Source organism: Salmo salar, chromosome 19 (genome assembly GCF_965601325.2).
Source record: "Salmo salar chromosome 19, fSalSal1, whole genome shotgun sequence".
Taxonomy (NCBI): Eukaryota; Metazoa; Chordata; class Actinopteri; order Salmoniformes; family Salmonidae; genus Salmo; species Salmo salar.
In genome coordinates this window covers 14,014,153-14,038,817 of record NC_138309.1, presented here as the reverse complement: position 1 = coordinate 14,038,817, position 24,665 = coordinate 14,014,153, and the positions used below count along the sequence as shown (strand labels likewise).

At 44.5% G+C, this 24,665-nt stretch overlaps 1 protein-coding gene across 1 annotated transcript in view; it reads right to left on the bottom strand.

Annotated features, from left to right (window-relative positions):
• col11a1a (collagen, type XI, alpha 1a) overlaps positions 1 to 8,909 on the bottom strand; it is a 94,444-nt gene extending 85,535 nt beyond the window's left edge. Inside the window, 2 exon segments of the mRNA XM_082966038.1 lie at positions 350 to 514; positions 8,502 to 8,909. Coding sequence (XP_082822164.1) covers positions 350 to 514; positions 8,502 to 8,616 — 280 coding nt within the window. The 5' untranslated portion in view covers positions 8,617 to 8,909.
• Positions 8,910 to 24,665: the final 15,756 nt, after the last annotated feature.

The following is a 24,665-nucleotide window of genomic DNA, read 5'->3' as shown; positions in this document are numbered from 1 at the left end:
AATGTGACCAACGGTCTCTAAATCTTATTAACCAAACAGAAGCAGGCAAAGTACAGTACACCAACTCTACTGTGCTTCAGACTGCAAAAGAACCTGCATTGTACTGTAGTTAGCCGAGCTAGTTCTCTCAGCCAGATACTCTCTCTCTGGGGTTGGTGTATTACAAACACTCTGAGGTAGAAATACAGCACTGCTGCATAATCAGATCAGGGATGGCATCTCCTGTCAAAAGCCTTGGCAGGACCAACAAAAGACACATTTAAACACCACTCCCTCCGCTCTGCACAGCCAGGATGTGGGGCAGGACAGAGAGAGACAGGGGGGGATAGAGGGATTGGGTTCGTCTTACCTGGGAATAACTGCTTGGTGGGGGCACTGATCTGGACCTGTTTTCCAACTCTGTAGGCTGTGTCCGGCTTAGACGCTCTTCGGTTTGTGCAAAATCCTGATGTTTTCCGAACTCCTTCGGGGGAATTGTGAAGTTCTAATACTTTTAGCACGTCCACCGGTTCAGCTGTTGGAGAGAGAGAGAGCAGATACAACATGGTACATAATCCGAGAAGAACTTCAGAGGGCACGTGAATCTAGACGGCCCAGCACTCCGTTTCAACAGTTAGAATGTCAAGCAACCATAATCCATCGCATTTACATAAAACGCATGTGTCACGTCATACCAAACTACTGTTTCATTCCTGAACCTGGTCTTATAGCCTTCAATAGAAAGCACATTTCAATCCAACGAACCATGTGTAAGGTGACTCATCAGATAAAGTGCTTACCGAATAGCTCGCTCTTTAATTAAGACACCATATCTATCTACTGAATAGCCCATCCTGGTGATAACCAGATGAGGAAATCAATCAAATAATTGAACATAGACAGAAGCATTGGACAATATGTCAGATGCGGCATAAACCATAGAAGAAATCACCCACTGGGCACAGATGTCAATTCAACGTTTATTCCACGTTGGTTCAACGTCATTTTGTTGACATTATGTGGGGGGAAAAAAACGTTGATTCAACCAGTGTGTGTCCAGTGGGCTACACACTGGTTATACCCCCCACCAAAAAAAAACAAGAGCCCATTGTGACACATCTGTGTGATCTGCAGGCCCAGCTAACACTGTACGGGACCATGTGACAGGAAGTATCTCCATCCCAAAGCAGAATGACCACTAGCAGCATAATAAACAATGCTCCCACGGCCGGCCAATCTTATAACACAATGTTGTGGATGTAGGTATACTTTGATAAGGGTCACAGTCAGAGCCTGCACTCTGGGTTTCCCATACCCTCCAATCTGATGCTCTTTACATAAAGGAACCTGTGTTTGATCTGACACCCCAGTGAGACAGACCCATGGGAAAACTGGGGTGGTGATCAGACTGTTTATCAAAACACCTTCTCAGTGTTAACATCAGCTCCATGATAGGGCTGGGAGACTGGGAGGTAGCACGTTGTTCCCAAGAGTTCAAAATGGAGTGTTGGTATAGCATAGAAAACAGTAGACTGCTAAGAGAGAACAAAAAATCTGCCTAGACTCAAAATCATGAGTGAGGAATTGAAACTGAGACTTGTTTCAGACTGTGCTATAGAATAATATACACATTACACAGGCAATACACTACTGGATTGTTAAGGGGCTTGAACCTTAATCTGTTTTTACACGGTGCAGAACCAGCCCTGTCTAAAGGCATCAGCAAGTGGCTGGTCTAAAACCACTGTTTGCTTTGGCACGCGCCAATCAGATCTTTCATACGTTTCTTTAGCTACTTTATTATACAAGGAGATCTTATAAAAATGTATATTTTCCTCGGGACACACTCAGAAAGACATTCCAGCACCACCAGGGACAAGCAAACTATAATGACGTGCTTCATGCTGCTCAATGGAGCATGTGGAGAATCCTGTCCCTGTTCCCGTACTAACTAGATGACATATACAGTACATACATGAGTACTGAGCCAGAACTAGCTGTTCTAACTAAGTCCATAATGAGTTGGTTTCCCACCTCAAACTAAGCGCATGACCTGCTGTAATATATTCACTATGACTGTTATATATTTCACAGCATGAGATGTTGTTTCTGCCTTTATCTCGTTGGGTCATCAACATCACCATTAGTGACAATCTAATCAGTTTGTTTTTAGTCGGGGTGTGAGAGTGTCACTGATTAAAGAAAAGGAAAGTGTGAGTGTCACTGATTAAAGAAAAGGAGAGGCCGGAGATTTACTGTATTCAACAACAAAAAATGATTCAGCAAAGTTTCCGTCATGCAACTTTCTCCAGGCTTTAAAGCTTGACCTGAAATCAATGTATTAAGTATATTTAACCTTTATTATCGGTGCTTAATGAACGACTGACAGGTGTCAGGGAGAAGCTCCCATAGGTCATAGGTCATACCTGTATCTTTCCCATTCCCATGCTAAATGATTAGTGCACCCGCCCACAGGAAGTTCATATCTGGGTCTCTTGACTCATAAAGGACAGACAGCTACCGTGATTAAAACATGTCTCAGAATAGACTCAGGAAAAAGCTATTTTCATACATCACCAAACAACGACTTCTCCCAAAAAGTCTAGCATTAAATGAATCAGCAACCACTCTCCTTCATCTATGCTCTGAGGCCTGGGTTGAAAAAGACAAGAAAAATAAACAATGTCTGAGAGAGTCTGCAGAGGCAGAGTACCACACACACACACACACACACACACACACACACACACACACACACACACACACACACACACACACACACACACACACCAGCAGCACATTCCCCAGGCTGAGAACACACTCATGACCCCCTTAAATCTCTCAAAAGCAAAGGTCTGTCACATCTATTATTCTGTGTCCCAAAGGAAACCTTCTTTGTGTTGACCAGTCTGCCTGCCCATTGAACCAACCATACCCCAACTCCCCCTCCATCACACCAAGGCTATAGCCCCTATATATGACTGAATGAATCACTCACCCAGGGGGAAAGACAGAGACAGACTTAGCTACTCAAAATGGACTCAAAATGGAACAAAAAACCATAGACGAAGTTGAAAAGAATCTCAGAAGAATATAACGTTACTCTGAGAGAGAGGGTGATAGGGATATCATCTCCAAGACCACTTGGTTATTTTGTATACTGTGAAAGGTACCCAGGCAGCTACAGGGCTTTTCTAACTGAACTGAAGAGCTCTTTGTGAGTGAGTTTTATTACAAGAGAGCACCTCTCTCTCTCTCTCTCTCTCTCTCTCTCTCTCTCTCAGTCAGCTCTAACTGTCTCAAGGCCTCATATATTCCAGATGGGTGGTAATTTGGCCAGTGGGCGACCCCCTCACCCAGGTGCCAAAAAAACGTCAATACACCCAAATCCATTAAAACACCAAATGAGTGTGTGAAGTCTCTAAAACCACCCATCTGAGGAGCTGGTGTGAGTTTGCTCATGGCCGCTGTGCAAATAAGGACACATATCTCCCAGTCCAAATCCCTAGGTGGTACGGGAAGGAAAGGGGCCCTACATAATCCGAAGGGGAAAAGGGCCAACTCATAGTATCCACATACAGGGGCCTCCACTGTTGCTCAGTTATTGGCTGTTCAAGAAGATCTACCAGTGGAGGCTGCTGAGGAGAGGACGGCTCATAATAATGCCTGGAACGGAGCAAATGGAATGGAATGGATTTGATACTATTGCACCTATTCCGCTCCAGCCATTACCACGACCCGTCCTCCCCAATTAAGGTGCCACTAACCTCCTGTGAGTCTACGGTGTGCTGATTGATGAGGTTGGGGGGAAGAAGAGCTAGGCAACATTAGCATAAAATATACATGGGTTGCAGGTTTTTATGTTACCTCACTTACTTGTCAAGTTAACACATATGGATATTCATGCAGATGTATAGACAAGACAAACAGCGTGTTTCTGGCAGTTCTACAAAGACTAAAACATAGTTCTGGGAACAGAGGCCAAAAAATGCTCTTCGGCTCTTTTCTCATCACAAAACATGCCAGACCATCAGTCAGATATGAGGAGCATGTAAGAAGGATATATTATGATCCAAACTTTGTTGGTTTTGGCCCTGGGAGGTGAAATTGGCTGGTAAAAAGAGAATACCTATTCACCTGCTGCTCCCTGAGACTCAAATAATGTATTCAGACAGAATATCTCTCCCTCTACCCCTCTCACTCTCCCTCTACCTCTACCCCTCTCCCTCTATCCCTCTCACTCTCCCTCTACCTCTACCCCTCTCCCTCTACCCCTCACTCTCCCTCTACCTCTACCCCTCTCCCTCTACCCCTATTCTCTCCCTCTACCCCTCTCCCTCTACCCCTACTCTCTCGCTCTCCCTCTACCCCTACTCTCTCGCTCTCCCTCTACCCCTACTCTCTCGCTCTCCCTCTACCCCTCTCACTCTACCCCTCTCCCTCTACCCCTCTCCCTCTACCCCTACTCTCTTGCTCTCCCTCTACCCCTACTCTCTCGCTCTCCCTCTACCCCTCTCCCTCTACCCCTCTCCCTCTACCTCTACCCCTCTCCCTCTACCCCTCTCACTCTCCCTCTACCTCTACCCCTCTCCCTCTACCCCTCTACCTCTACCCCTCTCCCTCTACCCCTCTCACTCTCCCTCTACCTCTACCCCTCTCCCTCTACCCCTCTCACTCTACCCCTACTCTCTCGCTCTCCCTCTACCCCTCTCACTCTCCCTCTACCTCTACCCCTCTACCTCTACCCCTCTCCCTCTACCCCTCTCACTCTCCCTCTACCTCTACCCCTCTCCCTCTACCCCTCTCACTCTACCCCTACTCTCTCGCTCTCCCTCTACCCCTCTCACTCTACCTCTACCCCTCTCACTCTACCCCTACCCCTCTCCCTCTACCCCTACTCTCCCTCTCTCCCTCTACCCCTCTCACTCTACCCCTACTCTCTCGCTCTCCCTATACCCCTACTCTCTCGCTCTCCCTCTCCTCTCTCGCTCTCCCTCCCTCTCTCCCTCTACCCCTACTCTCTCGCTCTCCCTCTCCTCTCTCGCTCTCCCTCCCTCTCTCCCTCTACCCCTACTCTCTCGCTCTCCCTCTCCTCTCTCGCTCTCCCTCCCTCTCTCACTCTACCCCTACTCTCTCCACTATTGGACTTCCACGCTCCAGGCTCAAACAACACTGCTTTATGCTGGTGTGTCATACCAAGGAAAATTCACTGAAAACGATCCACGTTTCAAAGTGTGTGTTTGTTCTGCTCTCTTTAACTCTTTTAATTCCACTGCATAAAATATCAAAGCTGAATATCACCTTGCGGACTTCTACTTCAAAAATACCCCAAAAAGTAAAAAGTCTAAATATATTGCCTAATTACAAGGCATGGCTTATACAGTCCAAACAACATGTAATCATGTCAAATCAGAATCACCATCATGAGGTAAAGGGGGAGTGATCATGATGACCGACATAAATAATCCCCATCAATATCCCCCACAGGACAATGTAAATCAATCTAGTCATAGATGAGACAGTGGGCTTGAAAATACCTACAACAAATAGAACAAAAGTCCCCTTCACTTTAGACCTGATTGTCCATGTTTCCTTACCCTTCAGAGAGAGAGAGAGCGAGAGAGAGAGAGAGAATAAAGCCCTTTGAATTGAATTGTAAAGAGAGCGATGTGTTTCCGAGGGCAGAGATCAGGGTAGAGTAGAGTAGAGTGGGTTTTGAGGGTTCTGTTTGTCTGCAGGAATGCACCAGAGAGGAGCCCATGCCCCAGGGGCTGTGAAAACGTGTCTGTACACTGCTAGCTCAGAGAAGGCACCCTTCAGAAACAGCCTAATGCTCCATAAACACCAGCAGAGAAACTCACAAAGACATAAAACACATACTGTATATACAGTAGGCTATAGGACAGAAAAATTGATGGAAGTGAATAGTAAACAGCGGCTTATATGTTTTTCAACAATGACGAGTTCTGTGTAGGCCTTGTTCTGCTCTGGACGACCATTAGCAAATATTGAAAGACTGAATGGGGGGCGACACATATACACGAACAAATATAATACATCGACTGTTCCTACAAGTACAATCATCAGAATGCAAGTAAGAAGAGCCATAAGAATGAAAAAGACCAATGTCATCAATGGTTTAGATAGGGTCTGATGAATCCCTCTTAATGAAATACCTACAAGAGCATAACGCTATAATAAAGTGTGTAGCCTAAGTAAAAGAAAGATGCATGTATGCTAGAGAAGTAGTTTAATTAGAAAGAGGTCTATGATGTTGAAGACCTAGAGTCAGTGACTCACTCACCTCCCATTATGGGAGTAAGACTGGACTGTATGCTGCTGGCCTATATACTATTGGCCGGCCCTTTGAAGCCTCTAAAATAATAGGGAAGTGCAACGAGAACCATCATCAAATAACTGCACAGCACTTAGACTGGAAACATTCCCACCATGGAGGGAGTGTGTACCACTCCGAGCTCAGACAACATGGCCTTGTCTCCCCAAACCAAACATGCAAGTGCAAAATTCAGGGGGAAAAGTTGGGCACGGAGTTGCACAAGCCCCTCCAGTCTCTCGCTGGTCTTCAGTGCGGACTAGGGCAGTGTGGAGAAAGGGTGCTCCTTTTGGCAAGTCAGTGATGTGCTGCTTGACCACTCAGAATCTATCAGAAAGTCCACGGGCACAGACAGGACAGGGGTAGACTGGGACCAAAAATCGGCTCAGGCATTTCTAACACAACAGTCCATTTTTTTCCCTCGAGGCTCCCATTATTAGCCAGATAATGATAATTCTGCGCAAAAATCTGAAGTTAGACAGGCCGGCCCACTAGGCTAAAAATGGACCAGCCCATCTGGTATTTGAAATACCAGTTGGCCAGTCCGCTCCTGGGCCGCCATACACCATGACCCGAAATAATGCTAGGAAATTTGCAGTGCCAGGTAAAAATGCGAATAAATAAAGTCTAGTTAAATAATGAACAATCCCCTTATTACTAATGAAAATGAAGCTTGGACACACCCTTCCCCAGTGGATAAGTCTGAAGGGTCTGCCACACTGCACAACTCCCCATTGTCACTGATCAATCCATGCCAATATTCAATATCATTTCATTGTTAATAATGGATTCCAGCTTGCAATGACCACACTTTCAGAAATAGATGCATTGTCTAGGCTACAGGGGGACAAGAGAGGCAGGTTGGGCCAGTAACCAAAGGTTGCTGGTTTGAATCCCCAAGCCAAATCTGTTGATGTGCTCTTGAGCAAGGCACTTAACCCTAATTGCTCCTGTGTCTGGTAAAATGTATGGAAATCAGGGCTCAGTTTTCAAAAGTTATGAATCTGGATTTCGCCTATCAGGTAGTATTAAATGCATAGAAATATAATGAATAGAAAGGGGGTCCCGATTCAAGTCAATGATTCATCCATTCTATTCATTCTTTCTATACATTTAATCCTATATGATAGGCGAAATCCACATAGATAATTGTTGAAAAAAATGGGCCCAGATGAAATAGAATTCAATACCTAGGCTATAATGTGCGCAGTATAAAGGATCTAAATGGACCATTACTGTTTTAACGAATTATAAAACAGCAATGTGACCACTGACAATATCTAATAAGGACTATATTAAATGATACCGGGTCCTTTAGAGAGATTCGGATAGCCTACTCCGGACTCAGGTCTTGACATTTCCCGTGCCCCGGAGCCATGAATACAATTGACAGACACCTCTCCTCTGGCTGCATAATTAGTTAACAAACTGTGAGGCTGCAATCTCAAGCCGTGCGGAATTCCACACACACCTAACGGACCACTAATTCTAACGAGTTTTTTTTCAGCATAAATCTCTAAAGCTGTCTCTAAATGGGGTGCTAGACAAATTCTTTAACGGCTCCTTCACAACGAAACTAAGCGAAGTACCAGAAAAGAAAAGCACGCGCACCAAATGAACATTGTGCATAATTGAGGTAACTGTTTCAACTTTATGGTGGTTATAAAAGGCTATTTAATCATGCATAAAAATGTGGTGGAAAAATAAGTAGAGGGTATATTAGTTACAATGCATTTCAATAAATGTAAAATAAACACAAATCGTCATAACCCTTTGAAACACTTGACAGTGATACCTACATCTATTTGGAACCAATGTAAATAGTATGCAACGTATATTTGGGTCTATATCTTTGAACTTAAATGTTCAATAAAATATGTGATTCGCTTTACTTTGTGAGGAGGGGCACTTTGGTGCAATTGTAACTTGCCTTGAGTTAATTGGTAGCTATACATCCACAGACCGCTTGACTGAATCATATAGGGTCAATCTCTTTCCTACCTTTCCTCTCACATCTAGTTGCGTTGCTCATTGAAAATACAGTTGGTAAAACCCGACCCGTTTGTCTTCCCTGGTCTCTCCATCATGTTTTCCGACCAGACCCAAGTTTTCTGCCGCGGTTGAATGACAGTCCCTACTTTCTAGTACTTTTACACACACTTTTTTGGATCCTAAAAAGTATTCTTACCTGCTCTGACATGTGTAGCCTGCAGAACCAGGGTTAAAGTGATGAATGCGGTTACAGTGGAATCCATAAGCCACCTTTTCGTTTTCCACCTTGTGGACCACCTTTGCATCTCCATGGTCGGCGCCCACAAAAGTGAACAAAACTTGACTTCAACTGATTTTAAATGACTTCCCTTCCACAACCCCAAATGTGATGGATAATTACACTAAGCAGCCATAAGTAAGTGTTTAGCCTCTTCTCTCAGCCACTCCAGGCCCCTATACGGACTTCTTTTCCAGTGCCCAGCCTTCTGACTGAAGGTATTTGGGCTTTAATCAAAACTCCCAGAGAGCACTCGATACCCTAGGAGCCACACCGACAGGAGGGCTGGGCAAGCACCACAAACCAAACCCACGGTTACAGCGAAATGACAAGGGGAAAAGCCCCCGATTAGCAAATCACCGGGCTAGAAATTCTCATTGGGATCCACCCATCAGTTTTGCAAAACTGATGTGAAGTCTTCCCTGAGCGCACGTCCACGTATATTAAAAAAAAAGAAAAAAAAAAGTAAGATAAAAAAACGGCTTCGACTTTCTGGAAATGTACCGGGAATTCACGGAATGTCATTGGGGTGAGAGAGAATTAGGCATGTGAGCAATTCTCAGTGTTGGACATTGTCTTGTGGACTGTCTGCCCTGTCCCACATAGAATATTGTTCTGCTCTGGTCACCTGCTGCAGTTAGTGTTGGTTGTGTTCACATAGGAGACAATATTAGTTTATTAGAGCAAACAAAGTCATATTTTAAGATTGAGATCACTTTATTAACCCAACCCCTCAGAAAGACACATGTATATACACTTACATATACCGTTTTTTTTGGAGAGGTGTGGGGGGCTGCCACAGGATTTGATACAAGCAACCCACCGGTTACCACCTCACTTTATTACATTATTAGATCTTTTCTGTAGATATAAGCATCACATCATGCATGAGCAATGCATGCTTCATTTTCACTCTTGTTCTCCATGTAAAACCCTGACAGACCGAATCATATTCTCCAGAAATATCAGACTTTTCTCTTTTCAGGAGAGTTCCAGAAATCCTACTGGGCTGGTCAATTATACTGTAGCTGACTGAGGGAGAGGTAGAAAGAGAGAGACAGAGACATCGAGAGAGCAAGGGAGAGAGAGGGAGAGAGACGGAGAGAGAGAGCGGGGAGAGAGCTAGTGAGTGAGAGAGAGAAAGAGAGAGAGCGAGTGAATGAAAGAAAGAGAGAGAGAGACAGAGAGGGAGAAAGAGAGAGAGAGCTGTCAGATAGTGCTGCCTCTCACCTGACACCCCCCACTGAGACCTTTCATCTGATCCAGTTGGCCGGCTGCTCACATGACCTCACAGGAAGGACACAGGCAGGTTACATACCCCCTACCCCCAGCCTCACTCCAGACCAACTTATACCCCCAGCCTCACTCCAGCCCAACTTATACCCCCTACCCCCGGCCTCACTCCAGGCCAACTTATACCCCCAGCCTCACTCCAGCCCAACTTATACCCCCAGACTCACTCCAGCCCAACTTATACCCCCTACCCCCGGCCTCACTCCAGGCCAACTTATACCCCCAGCCTCACTCCAGCCCAACTTATACCCCCAGCTTCACTCCAGCCCAACTTATACCCCCAGACTCACTCCAGCCCAACTTATACCCCCTACCCCTGGCCTCACTCCAGCCCAACTTATACCCCCAGCCTCACTCCAGCCCAACTTATACCCCCAGCTTCACTCCAGCCCAACTTATACGCCCAGCCTCACTCCAGCCCAACTTATACCCCCTACCCCCAGCCTCACTCCAGCCCAACTTATACCCCCAGCCTCACTCCAGCCCAACTTATACCCCCAGCTTCACTCCAGCCCAACTTATACCCCCAGCCTCACTCCAGCCCAACTTATACCCCCTACCCCCGGCCTCACTCCAGCCCAACTTATAACCCCAGCCTCACTCCAGCCCAACTTATACCCCCTACACCCGGCCTCACTCCAGCCCAACTTATACCCCCAGCCTCACTCCAGCCCAACTTATACCCCCTACCCCCGGCCTCACTCCAGCCCAACTTATACCCCCAGCCTCACTCCAACCCAACTTATACCCCCAGCCTCACTCCAGCCCAACTTATACCCCCTACCCCCACGTCACTCCAGCCCAACTTATACCCCCAGCCTCACTCCAGCCCAACTTATACCCTCAGCCTCACTCCAGCCCAACTTATACCCCCTACCCCCGGCCTCACTCCAGCCCAACTTATACCCCCAGCCTCACTCCAGCCCAACTTATACCCCCAGCCTCACTCCAGCCCAACTTATACCCCCTACCCCCACGTCACTCCAGCCCAACTTATACCCCCAGCCTCACTCCAGCCCAACTTATACCCCCAGCCTCACTCCAGCCCAACTTATACCCCCAACCCCCGGCCTCACTCCAGCCCAACTTATACCCCCAGCCTCACTCCAGCCCAACTTATACCCCCAGCCTCACTCCAGCCCAACTTATACCCCCTACCCCCACGTCACTCCAGCCCAACTTATACCCCCAGCCTCACTCCAGCCCAACTTATACCCCCAGCCTCACTCCAGCCCAACTTATACCCCCAACCCCCGGCCTCACTCCAGCCCAATTTATACCCCCAGCCTCACTCCAGCCCAACTTATACCCTCAGCCTCACTCCAGCCCAACTTATACCCCCTACCCCCGGCCTCACTCCAGCCCAACTTATACCCCAGGCCTCACTCCAGCCCAACTTATACCCCCAGCCTCACTCCAGCCCCATTCCATATGCCCCTACCTCCTACCTCCAGCCCCACTCCTCCCAAACGCATAGCCACAGTCTCAGGATGAGCAAGGGAAACGTACTCTGACAGAATGCTACTTTTTAGGTCTTGTCTGGTCAATATTGTCTGTTCTCTATTGGCTATTGGCTCCATCAACCAGGCACACTCTATCATGGACAGGTGCCTATTAACATGTCTGGCCAGTCGGAAGTAGGGTGTGTGTATACCCACTACAACGCTATGTCTCTTGGCTGGCCTCAAAACAGTAAGACATGGACCCAGACCAGATCACATCTGTCAACATGCTTGTGTTGTCTATCCTGAGATACACAGCTGCATCCTAAATGGTACCATATCCCCTGTATAGTGCACTACTTTCTACCAGGGCCCATAAGGAATACGGTGCCAGTAGAACATAGACACACAGTCTTTGGGTTGATCCTGAGACTAGCTAATATCCTAGCCAAGTAGTATCAGATGGACTGTCAGGCCTCTTCACAGACAGACAGACACAGATCTGGGTAATGGTCTTGTGATGGATTGGTGTCCAGCCAGTACAGGGAGAGCTGCCCAGAACATCATGCTTCTCCACGGTTCAGAGACCACAGGCCTGAGACAATGTATGCATCCCAAACGGCCCCCTATTCCCTATTTAGTGGACTACTTTTGCCCAGAGCCCAATGGGCTTCTATGTAGGGAATAGGGGGACATTATCGGATGAAGCAAATAGCATGGAACTGGGTAGCACAACTCCAGTTGGAGAATTCATGCACGTGATTGTTTGGTGTATTGAAATAATGCAAGGCTATCAACAATTTTACCATTGGCTTATAGAATAACCAAATCCTTCCATAGATCAATATTAGAAACGTCTGGCACTGTGTTGATTGTTTCCTTCTTAAAGATAGAACAAGGGACATAATGGAGTCACACTTTATCAGGATAATCCCGTATAGATGCTCTACAGATGGTCATACTATCAACAAAATATCTGTTGATAAGCAACTGCTTGCTAAGGTTATGTTTAGGTTTAGAATAAAGGTTAGGGAAAGGGTTAAGTTTAGGTCTAGGGTTAGTGGATAGTTAGTTGAAATGTTGTTGACAGTTATTGAACATCTACAAACCATCTACAACCCCTCCGCTTGAGACTATCAAAACAAAGAAAAATATGGAAAATAACCTGATACATTGGGTAAAGGGTTGTGAAATTGGGTTACGATTTGGGTATTCACCATGTTGGATGTGAATGACACATTTTTTTAAAGTCCAGTTGGACTGGAGATTATCAACAAAGCAAATACATTTGACTTGGTGTTCATGACCCAGTTGGTCACATATTGTCTACTTATGGCTGAATATTATGAATGACACAGAAAACAAAGCAGCTTTTCCACAAGAATGTGAGTTTTGGATTTAAACAGATTCCCTGGGTTTTTTTACTCAAGTGTTTTAACTATGGGACCTACTGCCCCTGTCACACCAAACATGTGGCAGTGGGCCTGTCTATCTCCCTATGGACCTCTAGACCAGGTCAAATACCATAGAATAAAAGGCTATTACAGTTTGGGATGGCTTTGTGATTTTCTCTATGGTAGTATGTATTTCCTGTACGTATAGTAATGGTTTTCATTGTATCATTTAGTGGGGTTGTTGGTACCTATCAAGATGTTATTACAAGGTTATAGAAGCACACACAGCTTTTTATTATATTAGTATACAGTATTTCATATTAAAATAAACATAGATTCATGGTTGGGTAGGTTACTTTCTAAATGTAATCTGTTACAGTTACTAGTTACCTGTCCAAAATTGTAATCAGTAACGTAACTTTTCGATTACCCAAACTCAGTAATGTAATCTGATTACATTTAGTTACTTTTAGATTACTTTCCCCTTAAGAGGCATTAGAAGAAGACAAAAATGTATGTCACCAATTAAACAACATCTATTGCAGGATAAAAATATATATATTTACATAGCTGGCCATACATGGATGTTCCATTTTACTTTATTCGTTGGTTATGTAGGCTTCTTCTAACCAATCACTTTCTACTACAATAATACGATTAAATTATATTTTTACACTAATATATATAATTTATAATTCCAAAAATGAATGTAGCAACTACAGATTGCCCCTTTAAGTCTATCAAAAGTGTGTGAGTTTGAGCATGTGTCCATAAGGTCTATGGATGTATTTGTTTTATTAGCATGAATTAGATTCAGTAATAAAAGCCCTACTTTTATTCCATAGTCTGGGATCCGCATATATGCAGCTGATGCAAGAGCATATTTTTCAAAGGCTGTCCACTGGTTTCAAAAACAATGATTGATAGGCAGCTTAAACTTCTTGAATTCAACCATTATTGAGTTCAAATATACATTTAGATTTGTGAACAGCCATCCACAACAACCACAAACCGTAAGGCGCAAATAACTAAATGAGAGAGCAGCAGTGTGATTCACATCAATGCGCTATGTAGATATCAATAATAAGACTACACCACTGCTGTCATCCTTACCTCCAAGCGTTTATTCAAATTGAATAATCTTTGGATGCCGACAGCAGTCGCACCATTGGAATACATAGCTTGGACTGTAGCCTAAAAAAGCCAAGTTCTGCTCTTTTCCCGCGATCCATCAAACACATTTGGTGTGTCATCATAGTGGTCCCTGATTTATGGTCAGACTCGCTCAGGTGGAACAAATTTAAATTTGCGCCTTTTTTCAATGCTGATTTGAATGTCATTGAGAAAACAGAGAAGTGTCAAAGATTTATTTCGCAAACATCCTTTCTGAATTTAAAAGTAATCCTTGAAGTAATCATCTAGTTTTTCAAAAGTATCTGTAATCGGATTACAATATTTTTGCTTGTAATATAACATAACGGATTACAGTTACCGTTTTTTTGTATTCCCTTACATGTAACGGATTACATGTAATCCGGATTACATGTAATCAATTACTCCCCAACCCTGCATAGATTTTATATGATCCCTGTAATCCCTGTAATCTGAAGTTTTGATGGTGGCTGTATTTTGAAACTGTCTTATTTTGAGTTGGTTGTATTTACATGCACACAGTAAGATCTTAAGCACCGCTACTTGAAAAAAAAAAGATGTGTCCTCTATATATAAAAACAATACTACAAAAACATAATTCAGGTTTATAATGTCTGCCATGTGATTTAGCATGCAAACTGCCTGCCAATTTATGACACAACTACAGTATAATTATGCTATAATTAGTATATGGAAACGATACAGAAGAATCCTGCCAACACTGTCTGTCTGCCTGTCTATCTGTCTCTCTCTCTCTGTGTCTATCTGTCTCTCTGTCTCCCTCTCTCTCAGTCTATCTATGTCTGTCTATCTCTCTCTCTCTCTCTCTCTCGTCTGTCTGTCTGTCTGTCTGTCTGTCTGTCTGTCTGTCTGTCTGTCTGTCTGTCTGTCTGTCTGTCTGTCTGTCTGTCTGTCTGTCTGTCTGTCTGTCTGTCTGTCTGTCTGTCTGTCTGTCTGTCTGTCTGTCTGTCTGTCTGTCTGCGAAAATCAGGAGAGAAAAAAGCATAATTCTAGGATCCACCTGGTATGTTTTTAAGTGATTCAGTCGAAATTATGTTCAAAATGTAGACATTGGAACATTTTCAAGAAGATATATGGTTACTCAGGTCTTCATCCCCGTCTTTAAACAAATAGAGTATACCGACGCCCTTAAGCAAATATTTAACTTTGTCTCCTTACTCTGAAGTATTATTAATATACACACATATTCCTGCACATATATAAAAAATAAAAATAATGGTCACACTTTAAATAAAGAGACATTCACTGCAGAACTTTATAAACAATATATCTTGGATCCGAGCATGCTTTATGTTTCCTGTTACACCTGAAGAGACTGTATAAATTACATGTAATCTGGTTACAAAAAAACTGTAACAGTAATCAGTTATGTTACCAGCAAAAATATTGTAATCAGTGTGTTCCACCTGAGCATTCTAACCACACTTCAGAGACCGCAATGCTGACACACCAAATATGTTTGATGGATCCTTTTTGTCTTCTTCTAACGCCTCTTAAAGGGAAATAATTCAAAAAGTAACTGAAACCAATCAGATTATGTTACTGAGTTTGTATAATCCTTAAATTACGTTACTGATTACAAATTTGGACAGGTAACTAGTAACTGTAGCGGATTACATTCAGAAAGTAACATACCCAACACTGAAAGTGAATTACAATCCACCTACTAAGCATACAAACCCTAGAATTATTTACCTAAATAGAATGTAACTTTTACTCAAATAAATGCTCCTTTAGATATGAATATCACCAAGGAGAGCAAACAAGGGAGTTCAAATATATTCCCCCTTATAGTAAAGGGAGGACGAGGTTGACAATCTTTTAGGGCTGTTGACACTTTCACCTTTGAACTCAGAGTCACTGTCACTGCTTAAAACTGACCCTACTAGGACTAATGACAACAGCACCAATTGGCAGTGAGGAAAATTAGAATTGGAATCAGAATTTCAGTTTACTTTCCGAATTGAAATATAATTGACTTCAACTGTGGCACCATGTTCCAAACATTTCCAGGCAACAAATTAGCGAACGGCGGCCATAACACTAGTATCTACCTAGCCTTCTGAGGAGTACATAGTTTGATGGTGAATTCTGCCAGTTGGAGACTAGATTGGTTGGTTGCACAGCATCCGTTAAAAAGCTCATTAAGCCGAGAATGGCTCTTTTTATTCAACGTGTGTATGTTTGACCTGATGTGGTATCGTAAGAGAAGCGCTTTTCACAGGCACACTCAAGCTAGCCACCCGCCACTGTCCGTCAGTGTTTAAACACACACGGCTGGGCTGAGGCTCCAAGGAGCATAAAGGGCTCTTTCTCTAACAGACACACAGTGGCCTGAATACAGGGAGGGGAATTCAGTTCAACTTCAGCTACACTGTCTGTCTGTCACTTGTATTTTCCTTCATATTCACTGCTGAAACATATGTTTTAATAGCTATATTTCACTAAAAAGAAAACGGCAGTGTTAATATTCTCAATGGCAGGTTTCAGAAGTGTTTAAGGGTTCTACAACTCTTCAGGAGATTTCTACAAGGTGAAATGTCTCCATCAATGTCACTGAGTTCATTCTGCCACTGACTACCTTGTAGTTTCATTGTGGTCTACCATGCTAAACACCAGATTGAGCATTTGTTTAAAGCCTATATCAATTTTGAGACAGCACATACAGGCATATAACATGCAATTGTCTAAAATTTGAGTCAGAGAAGGGAGTGCTGCTAACTTATATAAGTAAATACACACAATTATGACACACGTCTGTATAATATTTTGAACTGGGAAAACAGAGGGATGGATGCATACGTTTTGGGTGACCAAAGTTAATATTTCCTAAAAGCTTCTTTTTCTTTTCAATCCTTTCCCTTTTATCAAAACATGTAAGTGCATCACTGATTGAGCTCCACCCTTAATTGTTATTTTAGGAATTAGGTACCAGTGGTAGCCTAAATAACAATGTAGGCTCTCTCCCTTTCTCCTCAAAGTCATCTTGATACTAAAACAGTACTGTAGCTAGATACAGCACTTGCACAATGTCAACCTCTCTACTTCAAAGATGGGCGCCCACTGTGCTGTTCGGCATGTGCATTCTAATCTGAAGCAGACTCGTATGGAAGCCAGAGACTGTGTCCCAACTCGCACTCTATTCATTATATAGTCCAGTACTGTTAACCAGAAGCCTCTGGTGCACTAAATATGGAAAATGGGATGAAGACAGGGTCTGTGTGTGAGGAGAGAGGGGAGGGGAGCAGATGTTTGAAACTGGGAAGAGCATCTAGTGCCAGACATGCAGCCCATGCCGCAATGCCTGAGACAGGAATGTCATTCTGTCTGAGCACATCAATGCCAGGGGGCATCTACTGCGATGGGATGGGATGGCCACACTAGACACAAATACCATCCTGGGCTTCATAGGATCTACAATGAGAGATTCTGGCTTCTGAAATACTACTGTCTCTGTCTGTGACAGTCCTGTATATAAGTGATGTATATATTTGAATTCAAAGGTGATATGATGTGCATTCTGAGGAAATAATGTCAGTTTCGTAACAATAAGTTGGGGTGAATTTCATATTCAGTTTACTTTTTCTTCCAGTTATAAGGCATATTTGATGAGCCAGTCCATCTTGGAGAAAAAGGGGATTCCTCTGGCTGTTTCACCTTGGTCTTAAGATGACGCCCTTTGGTTCCAGGCTTAGCTGGCCTCTGCCTTGTAAAGAGAGGGGGTGCCCAATTTCAAGTCCTCATAAACATCAAATGGCCAAGCAGGGGGAATCCCAGTTCTCAAAGTAAATGATATGGTCAGATAACGACGAGAAGGGTTCATGTTGAGTCAATGGGTGTTTAAACAGTCAATCAGAACTATTACAGTGGAGGGTGGGTGATAACCATACTGCCTCACCAATTTCCCTCACTCCATGAAACAGTTAAAACACTCTAAAACCTAAAGGTTTCATCAGCCCTCAGCCAATAGAAGTGGAGCTTGAGGTAGCGCTGTCAGGTCGCACCACCCGGTTAGGGCGGAACTGCAATAACCCACAAGAAAAAAAGTGAAGCTGGAATTTGCAGGAGATTTGGTATGCAGGCTGGTCCCTATCTACTAAAACCAGATGAGGAAGCCATACAGCTACATATATACTGCATTACTACATACAGCCCTGAGTTTCCATGGTAAAGGTTGGTTGTCAGCAGCACAGAAGTTGCATGTGTGTGTACGTGGCTGGACTGAGGTTGGTTGCCATAATTGCTGCAACCCAACCTGGCCCAGTTGTCGTCATAGAGCTCTTGAGACCGCCAGGGAGCAAAAAAGGGGCGGTGAGTTGGTCGTTGGGCCTACAGAGGTCACTGCAAAATGATCCCAGATGGGCTACTGCTGACCACAGGGGTTGACGGTGAGGTAAGCAGGGAGCACCCCGGGAGGGCGGCTGGATAGATGACCCACTGTGAGTTGCAGGTGGGTGGTCTGGTCTGGCCAGAGGGTGAGCATTGGAGGGGTGGGGAAGGTGGAACTAATACACTCCCAAACTAGCTGACAGAGCAGTGAAGGCTCCATCTGTCAAGACCCCATAGTAGTTGATATATAATACCGTCACTGGAAGGTATGCCAAGCAACCACAGCATGGGTGTGGTCTTACTTCAATAGACCCATTGGCATCACCCTGCAGTGGAAATGGAACAGCAATGGGCAGATCTACAAATGATTGGAACTGCAATGGGCAGTTGCTGATGAATCAGCCCTTTTATGTATTGAAAACTCAAGCGATTGAGCTTTTAATTGAGGAAGGTTATAGCTAGCCTAAGTTACCATAGAAGCACGCAGGCACTCACACATGGTATTATTTCATATTGTTTTACAAAATCTTTAATTTTTTATTATTATTGATTATTAAAACATACAATCTACCTGCAGTCATCTAGCAGACTCCCATCCAGAGCGACCCACAGAAGCAACCAGGGTCAAGCGCCCGTCGCCAGATCTCCCACCAAGTGAAAACGGGGACCCGAACCAGTGACCTATCGGCCACCGGCCCAAGCTCCCAACCGCCAGGCCACCAACCATCCAGGATCCCCCCCACAGTTCCCCGAGAGCTGGCCCTCAACCATCTGAGACCCTCTGATGAGAAAAATGAAATAAAACAGAAAATAACAAATCAAAACAAAAGACATCAAGGACAACAAAACTCTTAACAGCAAGGCCAACTAGATATGTTTGAGTGCATGTGTGGCACTATTTACGTGTGTGTGTATGTGTGTGTGTGTGTCGGTGTGTGTGCACATGTGTGCGTTTGAATGCGGGTCGTTTGGATGTAAACAGCGTTGCCCCTCAGTGTCATTCAAACATACTTTTTTTTGTTTATTTTGACTTTATTTATTTTTTTGGAATCCCCTTGTCTTGTGATGAATGTGTAATGGTTGAAACATTAAGCACTTAAAAGGAGAGGTGAAAAAAACCATTTGAAAAAGAACTTAATGTACCATTTTACACATCCCAGCTGACGAGAGTCTGCTGAAGTCTGCTTGTCTCTCACTGTTTATTTGAATCACTTCCTCAGAAAACAGACGTGGACCACCCATTGTATTCCCATCTGGACAACGCTTGTGCTTCTGTATATATGTCTTACCAGAAACACACAGCTTTAACGAGTAGCATAAAGAAACACAAAAATAAACAGAACAAGATCTATCTCACCTCTAATTTAGATCATATATGTAGAGACAGACATAATATATGTAGAGACTCTCAATAAACTCTTTCTGAAGTATTGGAAATAAGTATACCAAATAAAATAAAATATTTGTCAAATACTCCGAATACAACAGGTCCAGTAGATCTTACAGTGAAATGCTTACTTACAAGCTCTTTCCCAACAATATAGAGTTAAAATAAGAATTAATATATAGGGAGTACCAGTACAATATCAATGTGCAGGGTTAGAGTAGAGTGACTAGACATCAGGATAGATATAATAAGATAGTAGCAGCAGCGTATAAGATGAGTGTATGTGTACATGTGTGAGAGTGTGTGTGTGCGTGTGTGCGTGTGTGTGAGGGTACATGTGTGACGTCAGTACGCATGTGTTTGTGTGTGTGCATTATGTGTGTGTGTGAGTATATAGTGTGTGTGTGTGTGTGTCAGTGTAAGTGTGTGTGAGTGTGTGGGTAGAGTCCTGTGAGTGTGCAAAGTGTCAGTGTATATAGTCCGGGTAGCCATTTGATTAACTACTCATCAGTCTTATGGGTTGGGGATAGAAGCTGTCTTGGAGCCTGTTGGTCCGAGACCCTATGCTCCGGTACCGCTTGCCGGACGGCAGCAGAGAGAACATTCCACTGCTTGGGATGCTGAAGTCTTTGGCAATTTTCCGGGCCTTCCTCTAACAGCACCTGATATAAAGGTCCTGGATGGTTCAACCTCACACAAGCATACAGCACGTTTTAATTAAAGTGTTGTGTGGATGACGGGCCAGACATTATCTAACCAATGATGGTGAAGATATCATAGATTAACAGTTGTAATCTTTTGCTTGAAAACACACATGTCAAACAACTAAACTTATTTTAGCTGGGTAACTAATCTTTTTAACTAAGTTGAAAGCACTTCATTTTTTACAGTGACCAGGGATGAGATGGGCATTTCTCACTGGATGCAGACCACTTATTCAGGCCCTGTCCTTACCAAGATATCCCAGGCGTTCCAGGTTCAACCGGACAGGGAGGCTGTCCCTCTTCTACCCCATTGTTCTTCCTTTCCCACCCCATCATTCTTCTTCTCCCACACCTCTCCCACCCCGACCCTCTCCCACCCCATCGTTCTTCCTCTCCCACCCCGGCCCTCTCCCACCCCATCGTTCTTCCTCTCCCACCCCGGCCCTCTCCCACCCCATCGTTCTTCCTCTCCCACCCCGGCCCTCTCCCACCCCATCGTTCTTCCTCTCCCACCCCGGCCCTCTCCCACCCCATCGTTCTTCCTCTCCCACCCCGACCCTCCCCCCTCATCGTTCTTCCTCTCCCACCCCGACCCTCCCCCCCCCATCGTTCTTCCTCTCCCACCCCGGCCCTCTCCCACCCCATCGTTCTTCCTCTCCCACCCCGACCCGACCCTCCCCCCCCCCCCATCGTTCTTTCTCTCCCACCCCGGCCCTCTCCTCTACCAACAGAGGCTTCTTTCATACCTCCCTCCTCCTAATGAACCCCTCCTGTACGTCCTGTACCAGCACGCAGTGCTACATGTCTATGGAGCGGCACCAGAATACCAGCAGCAGGGTCGGGCTGCAGTGGAGAAGGTGAAAACCTTCAAGTTCCTCTGTGTTCACATCACTGACAATCTTAAATGGTCCAACCACACAGACAGTGTGGGGAAGAAGGTGCAACAGCACCACTTCAACCTTTAGGGGGCTGAAGAAATTTGGCTTGGCCCTAAGACCCTCACAAACTTTTACAGATGGACCATTGGGAGCATCCTGTTGGGCTGTATCACCGCCTGGTACGGCAACTGCACCGTCCGCAGGGCTCTCCATAGGGTGGTGCGTTCCGCCCAACGTATCACCTGGGGCACACTGCCTGCCCTCCAGGACATCTACAGCACCCGGTGTCACAGGAAGGCCAAGAAGATCATCAAGGACCTCAGCTACCTGAGCCACAGCCTGTTCACCCTGCTATCATTCAGAAGATGAGGTCAGTACAGGTGCATCAATGCTGGGACCAAGAGACAGCTTGTATCTCAAGGCCATCAGACTGTTAAATAGTCACCACTAGGCCAGCCTCCGCCCAGTACCGTGCCCTGAACTTTACTGTCACTAGCCGGCTACCACCCGCTTATTCTACCATGCACCGTAGAGGGTGCTGGCCTATGCATGCAGTGATGGAACACCGGTCACATTAAGAATGTTAACATACTGTTTTATCCACTTCATATGTATATACTGTATTCTAGTCAAGGCCATCCTATTCAACTATTGCTGTACATATACTATTCTATCCCACGTATTATTCAGATATACTACATATTCTATCAGCTAAACATCTGCTAAATATGTGTATGCGACCAATACAATTTGATTTGATTCGAGTTTTTATATGGATGTCAGTCTATAACGCTGGGTTTATGGACACTGTAAGTGGTGTCTGTTAAGACATTGAATCAAAATGATAGGGTGTGAGTGAGAGGTATGGATTTTTTTTAATGCATGTTTGTTAAGGGGCTCCCCCGACAACTGGTTTTGACTAGATGGGATACAGCTTTTGTCAGATTTGACTTTTTGTAGGAGAATTTACAAAGCAGGTTAGGATAATTAAAGTAGCAGATTATGATAATTAGGTTAAGGTTATTAAAAGGGTTAGGGTTAACTAAAATGCAGCAACAACAAAAAAATCTGCTTTTGACATTAATTTGACAAAAGCTGATTCCCTTATAGAAATTACTTTGACAACCCTATAACTACTGTATGATCTGCGGGCCTACAAAAGAGGATGATCTGGATGATCAAGATTCATGAATTGGTTGTCTCAACAGTATCACTGCACTGGACCTAGCTCGTGGTTCTTCTCTCTTGGTTGTTCTTCTTCTTCTTCTCCTAGAGTGGGGATTAAACGACTGTGAATAGGAATGCTGACATTCCCCCCCCCAGCTTAGGTCGGCCTTCCCTTCTTGCAGCTAGCTAGCGCACCAAACCCCTTTGTAAATTAAAACACATCCTGGGGGCTGGGATGTGCCCCTTCTCCTTTTTTCACACTTTTGAAATATGTAAGGGTAGACTTAGTCATATGTCTTGTTTGTGGTAGACCACAAGATCCCCTACATTTTAATGACGTTTCAAACGATGAATCACTTGATTGGGAAGGAATTTACACACAGAAGAATGATGTAATTGTTTTTTGGTCACGTCTGTATCGTCAGTTAGTATAGTATTTTTGTGTTGTTTCGTTTAAGTGCATATGGGAGCACCCATTGCTTTCAGCCCTGTCCAAACCCCTTTTAGCAAGTAAGCACTCTCATTTCTTCAGAGAAACCATAATGTATATGCTTCCACACACATTTCTATTTCAGCTAAAGTACTGGTAATCCTGCTTTGGCTGCAGTACTGCCCTGTCTTCTCGCTTGCAGACGCTTTTGATGTTTATTTTTTCCACCTCGCCCAATCCACTGGTTAAAGCCATGCTGCCCTTTCTCAAGTACCAATTATCTCTGTCTAATACTGGGCCCCTCCCAGAGATATGTGGGGATCATATGGAACCATGGAACCATACAGAGCCGGCCACAGTCATAAGCGACATAGGCGGTTGCCTAGGGCCCTAGGCCTCTAGGGGGTCCCCGACCAATAACACATATCTATCTATATACAGTACCTGACCAAAAGTATGTGGAAACGTGCTCATCAAACATCTCATTCCAAAATCATGGGCATTAATATGGAGTTGGTCCCCCTTTGCTGCTATATCATCCTTCACTCTTCTGGGAAGGCTTTCCACTAGATGTTGGAACATTGCTGCAGGGACTTCCATCCAGCCACAAGAACATTAGTGAGGAAGGGCACTGATGTTGGGCGATTAGGCCTGGCTCACAGTCGGCATTCCAATTCATCCCAAAGGTGCTCGATGGGATTAAGGTCAGGGCTCTGTGCAGGCCAGTAAAGTTCTTCCACACCAATCTCGACAAATCATTTCTGTATGGACCTCGCTTTGTGCATAGGGGCATTGTCATGCTGAAACAGGAAAGGGCCTTCTCCAAACTGTTGCTACAAATTTGGAAGCACAGGATCGTCAGGCATGTCATTGTATGCTGTTGCGTTAAGATTTCCCTTCACCGGAACTAAGGGGCCGTGCCTGAACCATTAAAAACAGCCCCAGACCTTTATTCCTCCTCCACCAACACTTTGCAGTTGGCACTATGTATTGGGGCAGGTAGCGTTCTCCTGGCATCCGCTGAACCAGATTCGTCTGTCAGACTGCCCAGATTCGTCTGTCAGACTGCCAGATGGTGAAGTGTGATTCATCACTCCAGAGAGCGCATTTCAACTGCTCCTGAGTCCAATGGCGGTGAGCTTCACACTACTCCACCTGACTCTTGGCATTGCACATGGTGATCTTAGGCTTGTGTGCGGCTGCTCGGCCATGGAAACCCATTTCCCAAGCTCCCGACGAACAGTTCTTGTACTGACCTTGCTTCCAGAGGCAGTTTGGAACTCGGTAGTGAGTGTTGCAACCGAGGACAGATGATTTTTACACGCTATGCACTTCAGCACATTCTGTGAGCTTGTGTGGCCTACCACTTGCTCCTAGATGTTTCCACTTTACAATAACAGCACTTACGGTTGTCCAGATTGTTTCAACAGATTGTAAATTATACATAACATTTTTTTGCTAAGAGTATTATTATATAATATGAATCAATTGCCTTTGACTTTTCAGATCACCCAGCTGTGCTATTTGCAGATTTAATTCCAGGTAAATGTTGCAATTCTTCAGCCATTTCTGAACCAGTACCAAAACAAATGATCTAATGATTCTGTCTCTTTTCAGATAAAATCTGCAAAGCTGGGATGGTTGTATCCCCCATATATATAACATTTTGTTGGACGCAATAATTTTTTTATAATAATTTAAATTGAAAAACGTAAAGTTTGAATCTGCCGTTGTTTTGTGTATCAGTTCATAAAACATGGGGTCTCAATTTACTGTTGTTAGGTAGAATACGGGCCTCCTGAGTGGCCCAGCAGGTCCCCAAAAGGCTAGGGCCGGCCCTGGAACCATACATCTGGACCACAACAGGGGTCTCCTCCAACACTTGG